At 51.5% G+C, this 12,371-nt stretch overlaps 1 protein-coding gene across 3 annotated transcripts in view; it reads right to left on the reverse strand.

Moving 5' to 3' along the window:
* UBE2H (ubiquitin conjugating enzyme E2 H) overlaps positions 1–8,061 on the reverse strand; it is a 69,970-nt gene extending 61,909 nt beyond the window's left edge. For 2 of the 3 annotated variants that reach the window (XR_002090285.2, XM_019487641.2), the window contains exon 1: positions 7,840–8,059. Coding sequence is in view for 2 of the 3 variants with exons in the window: in XM_019487641.2 (XP_019343186.1) it covers positions 7,840–7,892 (53 nt within the window). In the remaining variant the exon portion in view is untranslated. Of the gene's footprint in view, positions 1–7,839 lie in introns of all 3 variants that reach the window. The other variant, XM_019487642.2, reaches the window with a different exon arrangement.
* Positions 8,062–12,371: the final 4,310 nt, after the last annotated feature.

The raw sequence follows: 12,371 nt of genomic DNA on the forward strand, positions 1-12,371 counted from the left end.
AGTTAAAAAAGGAAAAGGGTGGAGGGGGAGAAGGAAAAAAAAAAATCAGAAGAGAATATGAATGACCTAGTTGCTTTTTTGGAGACTGAGTCAACTTGCTATTTCACGTGTTGTTATTGCTACACAGAAAAATGCAAGTGACTTAAGACCAGCAGAATGCCAAAGACCATAAACAGTGCTCTTGGAAAGCTGCTTCAGGAAGGGGTGGGGGAAAAACCCCCTTAATTTTGAGGATAGCATCACGTCTCAGCTGCAAAAGCCTGGGGAATGCCAGTGAGAAGAGAGGCCCTGAAGGCAACGTAATCACATGCATCTTCCAGAGGTGTTGGTATCACAGCTCACTAGTACTGGAATTTTAGGGTTTACAAGATGATTACAAGAGAGAGAGAGAGAGAGAGAGTGTAATTGGACCTAGGTCAAGTGATAATTTGAAACAAAACTTACAACGCAGGTCTCATGGGTAAGAACCATTAGGCTGCGAAACAGTTTCCCCCATGGATGTAGTGAAAGATCCATCACTTGGGACATTTTCTTATGTTTTGTGCAGTTCAATTTCAAGCATCCTGTCGAGATCAAGAGGGCGCTGGAAAACAAATTGGACAACCTAAGAGAAACTAGGAAGGGTATGGTTGTATGTTTCTTTAGTCATCCGTGTGCTATTCAGTGGGAAAAAACAACAACAAAGTACTCCCCTGTATAGACTCGCTATTCCAGAAATGTATACACAGAATCCACTGAAGAGAGAAGAACTGAACGCACACAATGGGATGAGGCCAACAGCACAATCCACCCCCCAGGCAGATGGAAGCTGGATATTCAGAAGCATGTTCTGCAGCATTGCCTCTACCTTGCTCACAAGGGGTACGGATCCAGAGCACTGGGATCTCTCTTCTACAACCCCAAGCCACATCAGCAACAAAGTGAAATTATGCAGAATAACTTCTTTGGCTAGTAAGGAGGGACTGCCTTTTAAACATGGCTACCCTCTTACCTCCAGCAAGAGCCTGCCATTCAGATGCCGTGTTTAGGGTTCGTAAGGTTCTTTGGGTAAATCTGAACCCTTTTACTAGACCAACTCAAATAGCTGGGAAAACTCTTCTTTGCAAGCTTTCGGGTAGAAATACCCTTCGTCAGCTGAGGAAGCATCTGCAGTTGGTGTGTGCTCTTCCTGGATGGGATTTGGGTTCAGTTCCTAACAGGTTGAAAACACACAGACTCAATGTAGCAGCTCATGGTCACTGCACCACTGCAGTGGTGGTGTCTGAGACTGGCCAGGCTCTTCCCTTCCTAATGGCCTGCTGCTGCCCACTCATGTAACTCCCTTGCAAAAACAGCACTTCACCACAGCAGTGAATCAGGAACGGGAAGCCACTGGAGCTCTGCTGATTCTTCTAAAGGCCGTTTAAGGCAACAGTACCTCCGCTTCTTACATCCTTCTGCTGCAGCCAGCCTGTGAAAGCAATCCCACATAGGAAAAGCAGCTTTCAAAGCTGTAGCTGGAGGCTGATCTTTTCTATCCTAATTAACTGACAACGTGTGTGCACCTCTGCCCCTATTTGTTAGAACAGTGGCCCTCAACCTTTTCAGACTCGAGGCACCCCTAAAAAAAATAAAAATAAATAAATAAATAAAATAGGGCCAGCTTTTATTTTTTGGCTAATAAAAAAAAACAACAGCTGCCCTGATTGAGACTCACTGCACTAGAACAAAACTGCTCCGTGGTATCATAGGCCGTATGCTGGTAAAAGATGAAGATTTTCCTTCTGGGAGTGCTAGGGGCACACACTTTCAAAACAGGAGAGCCACAGCTTCCCCTGGCTGTCACTACATGGCTATTTGGGTGACACGGCAGGTCAGGGTCTTAGATGGCCACGCAGAGGTTACATTACCCATTTCAGACTCTTGCGCTGCACCTGCTCCCAGGAGGTGGCAGTCCAAATGGCTAGTGAAAATGAAGGGTGTCCAGCCTCTCAGCACTGTACAGAATTGGATCCTTGCTTTAGAGTAATGATCTGCCAAAGTCACTCAATTACAGTGACAGGTATCACAGATCGGATGGCGCTGCTACAAGGAGACAACACAGGAGCACCCAGAGGGAGTCATCTTTTTCTCAAAAAAACCCTACAACTGACCTTGTTATTCAAGGCCACATGCTGGGTGAACAAACCAGGATTCTGCTGGGTAACAGATTTAGACTAGGTTTGGCAAGGACATATCAGCTAGCTGCAGAAAGAGCCTAACCACACCACACCCAAGACCCTGCAGCTTGCCACTGAAATAGCGGCCACTGCAGCAACAGGGACAGAACGCAGCGACTTGAGGGCTTCACTTGCATAAGCCCCACGGACGTTTCTTTTGGAGAGCACAGCTTTTTTTTGATGGCCCTTCACCAAACAATATGACTGACAATGTTAGCCGTCACACTTCACAGAATCATAGAAAACGAAGGCTGGAAGGGACCTCGGGAGGTCACATCTAGTCCAACCTCCTGCTCAGCAGGACCACCCCCAACTACATCAACCTAGCCAGGTCTTTGTCTACCTGGCCCTTAAAAACCTCCAAGGATGGAGAGTCCACCACCTCTCTGGGTAACCTGTTTCAGTACTTCACCACCCTCCTAGTGAGAAAGTTTTTCCTAATATCCAACCTAAACCTCCCTTGAGACCACTGCTCCTTGTTCTGTCATCTGTCACCAGGTAAATGAATGCTCCTTGTTCTGTCATCACTTCCCAGGTAAATGAACCAAGGCAAAGAATCTAGAGCAGTGGCTCTCAACCTTTATAAGACTCAATTAAAAAAAATGAAATATTATTAACAACCACCACCACCATCATCAATACACCCCTCCCTAATTTTCGTGAATGGAGCAGCACCCTATTTCAAAAACGAACTTATTACGGTGCTTCCCCTCCTTGCAGAAGGGCCAGGCAGTGGGGATGAGAGAGCAGCCAGGTAGGGACTTGCCCGAGCTTGTACTCATCTCGGACCCGATGATCTCACAAGGTCCCTTCCAGCCCTAAACTTCTGTGAATCTAAGCTTTTGTGAATCTCCTCACACTGCAGGTCACCCTAAAAGGGGTCTCACGATGCTACAGTACCCTGGTTGAGAATCACCGGCTCAGCAGGAACATCTCATGACTTAACCTAAACAGCAAAGATTTTACCCAAGTATGCATAAAGCTTGTAACAAGGCCAGAGCCTGTTTCTATTGTCTGCTTTCTGCCACGAAAGTGTTGAACACATTTAGGGGTGTTCATAGCAAAAACTCCCTTCTTTAACTACAGAGCAGTCCCCAACTGATTCCAAGTCTTAACCAAAGAATCTCCTCCTGTTACACACCACCTGTACCTGGGGTGAGCACGTTCAGGAAGGAACATGGTGATACCCGCCTAAGAGAACAGACACCACATTTTACAAAATATACCTGCTTTTGCTGCTACTACAAATTAACTTCCTCCAAGACTGACTGAATCAGAGTTTAATAAAGCTTAAAGAAACTCAGTCTTACAGAAACCTGAAAATAATTCTTCCCCCTCCAAAAGAGACTATGCTACTATTCAGTCCACTAAAATCATTATTCCAAGGATAAGGGACACAGAGAAGAGAAGAAGTAGTTAACAGCAATCAAATGCTGTGAAAAAAAAAAAAATCCCCACACAAAGCCAGAATGTCAAGCTAAAATAGGCATTTTAATATAAGCTATTTTAACCAAATTCATATTATACAGTCGTATCTCAATAACCACTGCAATTACATTATTAAGCAGGTGCAGCACCCTTTCAGGTCTGTGTTGTAAAGCGGAGCTTCAATGGGCTTTGCAATCAAACTGACAAGGCAACAATGGAACAGTGAACTTACAGTCGCAGCCAAGATCCAGACCATACAGGGCAAAAAATAAAATTGCTCAGCTAATAAAGACACCCAACTCTGCTCTACAAGCAACGAGCTAATACCTCTATAAGAATCATTTGAGCAATGAATTTTTTTTTTTTTTTTTTTTTTTGCAATTTGCTTTTCCTCTCCCCCACCAATTAGTAAAATAATGCAAGGGTTATAGTTCTTAAAATGCCAGGTAATGGGAGACCCTCAATCTGGTCAACATACATCCGAGATAAGCAACTTTCTTATTTACTCCCCCAAACTGAGCTAGTAGTAGAGATCAATTGTTCCCAAGCCTTCGTCTGCTTGGAAAAAAAAAAAAAAAAAAAAAAAAGTACTACACTACTCCCCCTCTCCCTTGAGAGCCAATTAAAAAAGGGAGACACAAAAGGAGTGAGAACCAGCTCAGGATGTTTCGAGATTTGCATTCCAGCATGCAAAAGTTTCTAGAACTGTCTACCCGTAAAAAAGAAGAAAGAAATCTGCCAAAATATAAGAACTCCCATGCACATGCTTTGCCCCCTAGGGAGAGGACAGGAGAACAAACACGTTATCATCACGTTACTCAATGCACTGCTGGAATATGTTCAAATACAAGGACAATGAGCACGACAAGCTCTCGAAAGAGCTTCACGTGGGATTTACCCCGAATAGGAACGGTTTTCTATCTAGCACAATTGCTGTAAAAGCTATTACTGTGCTGCATCAAAGTATCTCTCGATACCCATCAAGATGCAAGTAAGCTCATTTCTAACTAGAAATAAATATTTTTTAATATAGTCATGCTGTTCTTCAGCCAGCAGCTGTAACCCGGTCGGTGCTCTTCAACAAAGTTTCTGCTGTTTAAGTTATTTTGGGCTGCAACAGCAACCTTTCCCATTGCAGCACTGGAAAAATGGAGATTCAACCCACTCTGACGGGTTTTATTTAAAGCACAGAACAGAGGGCGACACTGCCCTTTTTAACACCACAGCTGATGCTAGAAGAGAAACACTCAGCCGGCTGAGGATCTATGCACAAGAGGGGAAACGGGATCAATACATCACGCTCGAACCCGTGGCACGTCTGCAAACGCAGCGCGCGGCGAGCCCGTGCATTCAAGCCCGTGCACTGCTATTCTGATGCAGAACAATAAAAACCCCTGCCTCCGAACTCTTGTAATCCCACTGAAAGTACCTCGAAGGGCTGGCACGGCCCAGTGGGGCTCTGATTAACAATGCAAGGACCCCGCAGATCAGCTGTGCGGGGCTGCCTGTGATAGGGATCTCCCCGAGCCCCCAATGCTGAAACCCTGAGGATTGGCCTGTGCGGGCTTCCACAGCCTTGCACTAGGCCTCCTTCTCCTTTCCCAGCCCCCACCCCCTGTATATAAACACACTCTTGTCACACACTCCATCAGCTGTTCAGGTTGCTCCGCCCCGGCCTTGGTTTCCGGGTAGTAACAGAGCAGCCAATCCGATGATTTGCAAGCTCTGCCCGAGGCCTTTCGCCTGCAAACACTTTTCCAAAGCAGGAGGCTTGGCATTGCACCGGGGCAACAGTAAGACGGGATGGCAACGGGCAGACGCACGGAGGCCCCCCGCTCCCCGTGCGGCAGGGACAGGAAACTCCTCTGCACCCCTCCAGGCTAAGATTTTCTCCACCCCAGACCCGAGGTTGATCAAATGAACCTGGGTAAATTCCCCGTCTTTGGGGACTACGCCTGCCTGAAAAGCCCTTTTGCGACCGGCAGGATGCAGGACCCTACCCGGGTTTGCTATTGAGCCCCTAAGGGGGGGGGGGAAAGGAGGTGACCATCAGCCCAACAGGGGCACGATGCAATGCAAATCCCTGCTTCTCGGCTCTTCCGAGCGTTTGCACAAGGTTTAGAGAAGGGATCAGAAGGGAAACAATGAATGACTCAGAGTTTCAGAACAGAATCATCCAGGCAATTATTAAACATCGGTTCACACACATGCATTCCCCAGGCAACCCGAGGCGAGAGAGAGAGAGAGATCAGCCAACGACATGACTATGAAAGGACACGGACATGTCGGGACTGAAAATAGGTCTGGGGAAGGAGGACCCCGAAACCTGTCAGAGCAGAAAGCAGCTGGGTTACTTTCCGGCCACCCTGTACCCTCCTCCGGAAAGGTTGCTCTTGGCAGGCTAGAAAACTATGCCACGATTATATCCGGAGACATGAAAAGGGAGATTGAGATGAAAATGGCAGCAAACAACACCCCCCCCCACCCAAAACACAAAACCAAACCAACTCGGAGGCATCGGGAGGAGCCCATTCAAGTACATTCCTCCAGACCAGTTCTCCCTCATTTGCTCACCACCATAACCAGCTCCGGTCCCCACCCCCACCCCTCCAACACACACTTATTTCAGACAATTTGCAGATCAGTTTACAGATAGGAGGATTACACACAGAAATGAAAAGGCCCAGGGCCTGCACAGCCCAATGCATCCTGGAGAGAGGAAGGCCAGGGAGACGACTCCGACAAACGAACAACAACAAAAAAAAAAATCAGGGAGGGAGGGGAGAGGTCGGGAAGAGTCATCTGACATCTATAACTTCCTAACTTTGCTGTCCACAAGACCCATCTAAGCCTCTTGCCTCAGCTCTCAAGAACGCTGCAGTCACAATAATAAGAGCCCCGGTTCAGAAAAAAAAAAGCCTCTGGTTTCTTTTGTCAGGGGAGAAACCAGCAGGAGATCAGAAGCCGACCAGGTCTGGAAGGGAAGATATTCGCCTCTCTTCCACCTACAGCAAAACGCAAACCCCCTCCACCAGCGTGAATATACCAAGTCCCTTCAAAAAAATAAAAATAAAACAAACAAAAAAAACCCCCCTGGCTCTTTGTCTCCTAAAATGCTGTAATCATCCTAGATGCCAGCTACCACGAACAAAAAGAAAGAGGGAGTCAGAGCAGAGTCTGCATCAAATCAGACTGGGCCTCATCGCCTCTCCGGCCCAGTCCTTTAAAAAGAAAGGCAATTTTCTTCTGCATAAACAACCGGGAAAAATCAGCCATCGATTGCGATTTGCATTTGGGAGAGCGCAGACGTGTGTATGTGTAACTCTAAACCCCGGGATAAAAATAGCTCCGATTCTACCCTGATCGCCAGTCATTTCCTATTTCTTTAAAAACAAGATTCGGGGGGGGGGGGGGGAAAAAAGAAATGGCCTATAAAGAAACAGCTTGTCTTTGAAGAAGAAAAAATTAAATTCAATTAAAAACAAAAAACCACGGGCACAAAAACCCGAATGGAAGAAGTTCTCGCTCAGCCGGGCGTCCCCGCGCCATCCGCGGGACCCGGGGCCGTTTCCCCCTTCCTTTAAAAGGAGGAAACCCGGAGAAGTTTGTTTCTCCTCCAAAGGGAGACGTTGCTCGTCGCCGCCCCGGGGAGCCGTCGGGTCGGGGATGTCAAATGCATCCCCCCCCCCCCCTCCTCCCCGCGTCAACGCAACTATTAATACAACTATTAATAAACCGAATTCCCCGCACAGCTTCCACCACGTCCGCCCCCTCCGCGCCGCCGAGAGGACGGGAGTCCCCCGCCCCAGAGGGGCACAAAAGAGAAAACAACAAGAGGCCGAATTAGAAATCAGGCCCGTTTCGGGAGGGGGGGGGTGTACCTGGAGCGTTACATAAACAGCAGCCAGGCGAGGCAAAGCCCTGCCCCTTTTGGGGTATTCCCCCACCCCTCCCCCCACACAGCGACCCCTCATTTGGGGGGTCATCCCCCTCTCCCCCAATTTAACCCCCCCAACCCCCAAGCTTTGGGCATGGCAGGGAGCAAATCATCATCAACAGCACACAAGGCTGCGGGGGGGGGGGGGCGCCTTGCCCCCACCCCCAGTGAGGGGGGGCAGGGCCAGGATGCCCCTGAGGGGGGAGGGGAGGGGGTGTCATCCCCCCTGGGGGGTCCCACCCGCGGGGGGGGGGCGGGGCGCCGGGAGGAGGATACAGCTTGACCACGTCGGTGTCCATGCGCCGCTTGCCCGGGCTGGGGGAGGACATGGTGCCCGCCGCCTCCCCCCGCCGCCTGGCAGCGCCGCGCCGCTGGGCAGGCAGGCAGGCAGGCAGGCAGGGGCAGCGCCGGCTCCGACCAGACCCGCCCGGATGGGCCTCCCTCGCCGCGCCGCGCCGCGCTCCGAGCCGAGCCGAGCCGCTCCGCCACCGCCGCCGCCACCGGCCCCGCTCCCTCAGCCCGCGCCGACTGCCCCGGCCTCGCTCCGGCCCCTGACGTCACCCACAGTGACCTCACCGCCCCGGCCCGCGGCCATTGGGCGGCCGCCGGGCGACGCGCCGCGCTCGGTGGGCGGGGCCCCGCCTCCCCCGCGCGGGGCGCCATGGGGGATGTAGTGTTTGTGCGCGCCGGGCCCAGCCTGCCGGCCTGCCTGCCTACCCCGGGCACCTGCGGGGGGGCGGGGGACGGGCACCTGGGGGCCTGGGTTCGAGACCCGGCTCTGCCACGTGTGTGTGTGTGTGTGTGTGTGACGGGGAGTGGAGGGGAGGAAGATCCATGGGCAGGGGTTATAGGGTATAGGCGTGTATGCATAGGTTTTATGATTGTGTGTGTAGGGTTTATGTGTGTGTGCATGTAGGGTTTATGTGTGTGTGGCTGGGGATGGAAGGAAGATCCATGGTGTGTGTGTGTGTATGTGTGTGTGTGTGTGTGTGTGTGTGATGGGGGAAGGGAGGAAGATCCATGGGGAGGGGGGTGTAGGGTTTATGAGTGTGTGTGTGTGTAGGGCTTATGAAAGTGTGTATGTGTGTGTAGGGTTTATAACTGTGTGTGTGCATGCATAGGGTGCGTGCGTATGTGCGTGCGTGTGTGTGTGTGGCTGGGGATGGGAGGAAGATCCATGGTGTGTGTGTGTGTAGGGTCTATGGTTGTGTGTGTGTGTGCATGTGTGTAGCAGAGGAAGATCCATGGGGGGAGTGTCTGTGTGTGTGCATGTGTGGAGGGTCTATGATTGTGTGCGTGTGTGTGTGGCCCTGTCCCCGGGGACAATGCAGCTGCCCTGGTCGCAGGAGCGTCCGCGAGGCCCGTCTGCCCCAGACGCTGTCGTCCCGCAGCCCGGGCCGGCCCAGACACCCAGGTTTGGTGGCCCCGGGTCTTCCGGACCAGGCCCCTCGCCGCCCCGTGCCCGCGGGACTCCCCGGCTCCCACCCTCTGGCAGCAAGGGGAGGTGGCGGCAGCTATCGCAAATATCTGCACCTGTGGGGAGCCCACGCACCGGGTCGCTTGCTAGATCCGGGCACGGAGATGGCCCCGATCTGATCCAGGGGCCAGCTGGAGGGTCCCTATCGACCCTCATTGTCGATGATGGGGCTGATCCTGCGTCAGGCAGGGGTTGGACTAGATGTGACCGCTGGAGCCCCACTTCTCGAGGATTTCTATGATCCAGCCAGCAGCTCAGGCCTGAGAGAATCAGTGCAAGGCCCAGTCCAGGCACACGGGGCCTGATCCGGCTCATGGATGAGCCCAGCTCCGCTCCTCTGGCCCACGGCACTGAGAAGTTGAGCACCTTGTTCTGGACCATCGGATTTTACCAGCATCTCCTTCACACCGGACGTGTGTGTGCACAATCGCTCTAGTAATATATCCCTGCAAGCTGGGTGTTGCCAAGCCATTGATGCATGCACCGCAGGACAGACTTCCTGATACCCCTCCAATAGCCCTGGCCACTTAATTTCAAATGAATTATTTTTAACACCCTTCCATAATGATGCTTTCTCCTTCTATAGCCACCCACCGCCTGGGGAGCTCGGTGCAGCGTGTCCATACGCTACCCGCAATAGGAGATAAGAGGAAATCATAGGGCAAAGGGCAGAAACACCTTTTCGCCAGTCTTCTTCTTCTTGTGTCGTCACCATGCTCAAATCTAAGTCCAGAAACTGGCACCTACCGTTTCTCAGTGTATATCTTTAGCCAGGTGAATAGTTGCCCCAAACATGGCAAGCCAGCAGGTGTGCAATAGTCTGAAAGTTTCCTCCACATTCGCACGTGCTGTTTGCGCCGTTAGAGTATCCCCGCCGTCGCCTGTGAACTTGAGTCTTGCCGATCCCCGTTCGGAGACAGTTCAAGCTTCTCCATGTTTGCCAATCAAACTCGGCGTCTGCAGGGAGATGTTTGGCAGTTTTGATATTCATCCTAACTCCCTCCTGGGTCATCTCTAGATGCGAGTGCCACATTTTTATTCATGTGGCTGTCGGTATTTCATCTCCGGTACTTTAACCAATATTTGAGTGTTTGCATTCATTTCTGCCTTGCTGGCGAGAGCTTTGTTCGGCTTCTGAGATTATTCTGAGATTATTACTGTTTCTTTTTATATGGATAACAGTGTTTTATGTGCGTCCTTGCAATGTCAAGGCCTTCCAATGAAATATTAACACAAATAGACAGAGTCCCTGCCCTCGAGAGCATACAATCAGAGGGACAGAGGCTAGGCAGAGATCAAAGGAACATGTGTTGGGGCTGGTGATGACTTGGCTTGCTATTTTTGTACCTGTTTGTGGCGATGGCGTTATGCTGACTTTGGTGAGTGCTGCTGGAAGATGTGGGTTTATAGGAGACAGCTGGGAGCCTGGGCACGGACATGGGAGGATCATTCAGTGCACAGAGAGAAAGCAGCAGGAGAGAGGGAAATGAAGCAGCAGTGAGCGTTGCTGGCAGCACAAAGGGACGAGATGCAATGAGAACAAATCAAGAGCGGAGATTTAGGCAGGGGCTGTGCTGAGCCGTGCTGCGCTGGTGGGGACGGGCAGAAGGAAACGCATGGAAGGACAGGGGAGGGGAGGGGAGAGGAGACGTGGCCAGGTACCCTACATCTGGTGGTCTTTGCAGCTGCCATAGGGAGAAAGGGTTATTGCAACCTGGGACAGCCATCAGCAAGGGACAAAGAGTGCTTCTATCCGCAGCAGGTTGTTTGAGGAGCAGCTAAGGATAAGATGCAGCGCCTGCTCCAATCCCTGTCTCCTCCTCCTGCACCTGGCAGCAAAAGGCAACGTGTCTCTTGCTGCTGCCAGGTACATTGGGGCCAGGGCTTGGCCTCTGCATCAGAGGCTCAAAGCAGAGCGAGGGGGCACCGTATTGCCCAGATCCAGGACCCTTGGATTTCTCCAGTGCATTTTAACAGCCTTCCAGCCATGGGACACTGACAGCCCTGGTCCCCCTGCTTTACCTGTGGCAGATTCAAACCTTCTTGGTGTCTTTGGGCAATATGCTTTGTAGTTGCGCAGCAGGGTTGACTGTGTCATTTTAGGAATCGGTTAGGCAAGGATTTATCTGCAATGGTCTGGCTAGAGCTGATCCTGCCTCGAGCAAGGGGTTGGACTAGATAATCTCTGGCGGTCCTTGCCAACCCTATTTTTCTATGATTCTACAATTCTGCGACTCTAAGAGCAGGTAGGAAGGCTTTGCTAACGTGGGAGCTCAGGCCACGGGGCTTTTTTCAATTTTCCACAAGCTCAGGGGCCAGCTGCAGACTTCCCGGCTGTCAATAATTTACAGAGAGGAAATGCTAGGACTGCGTGCAGATGCAAGCCTGAGCCTGGCGTGAGCAATGTCCCTCCTAAGCAGGCAGAATGGAGTGGCTACGGAAGCAAACAGCTGCTTACCCTCGTGTGCCCTGTGAGTGCTGCAATCTGGGAAGCGTGTGCTTGGGCCTGCTAACCGTTGAGACCTAGACGCTGGTAGCAGGGCAGGGACAGAGCCGCTCCGAGCACAGGACTTGAACGCTGCCAGTTGACACTGCTGCAAATTATTAACATCCCAGCTCATATGCCAAAGCAGGGCTAAGTAGCTCGAGCACATGGCATGAGGAAGGGGACTCTGTGCTTTTCCACCTGCCACAGATTGCCTGTGGGGTTCTGGGCAAGTCATTTGACCTTGTCTTGCCATCTGGCAAGCACTGATAACACCAACTCCCTCTGTCAATGGGAGGGGTGTGGAGGAAGGGGTGGCTTGTGTCACTAAGTTAATGAGTGTTTGCAAGGCACCTTGAGGTCATCCCGTGGCTGTTACCCTGCACATGGCCCCGTGGTCAAATGCAGCGGAGATATGTGCACCTGCCACTGGATGGGATCCGTATTGCTCAGCTGTATGTCTGAGGCCCTGCTCCATGAATGGTGATTCTCCTCCACCCCAAGTGGCAGGGGTCGGTGCTCTGAGAGCAAGAGGATCTGAGCCCCAGCCCAGCTGTCCCTGTCCGTGATGTGCTACTCAGTGACAGCTGTGAAGGTGACCACAGGCTTATCAAAATATCGTGTGATGCCAAGGTCATACCCTGGTTGCCACGAGACGCTCGCTGCGATTGCTGCAGTGCTGGATTTTCCTGGGCAGTGTTCGCAGAGGCAGGTGTTGGATCCAAACCAGGAGAGGGACTGTCTTCTCCCCTCAGAGTATCCCGGAGGAATGTGCAATGGGGGCTGGATGAGATGCTCTGGGTCCAGGAACTGCTGCAGACCGGAGGCGACGGCAGCGTCAGTGTT

The sequence above is a fragment of the Alligator mississippiensis genome, chromosome 4 (assembly GCF_030867095.1).
Source record: "Alligator mississippiensis isolate rAllMis1 chromosome 4, rAllMis1, whole genome shotgun sequence".
Taxonomy (NCBI): domain Eukaryota; kingdom Metazoa; phylum Chordata; order Crocodylia; family Alligatoridae; genus Alligator; species Alligator mississippiensis.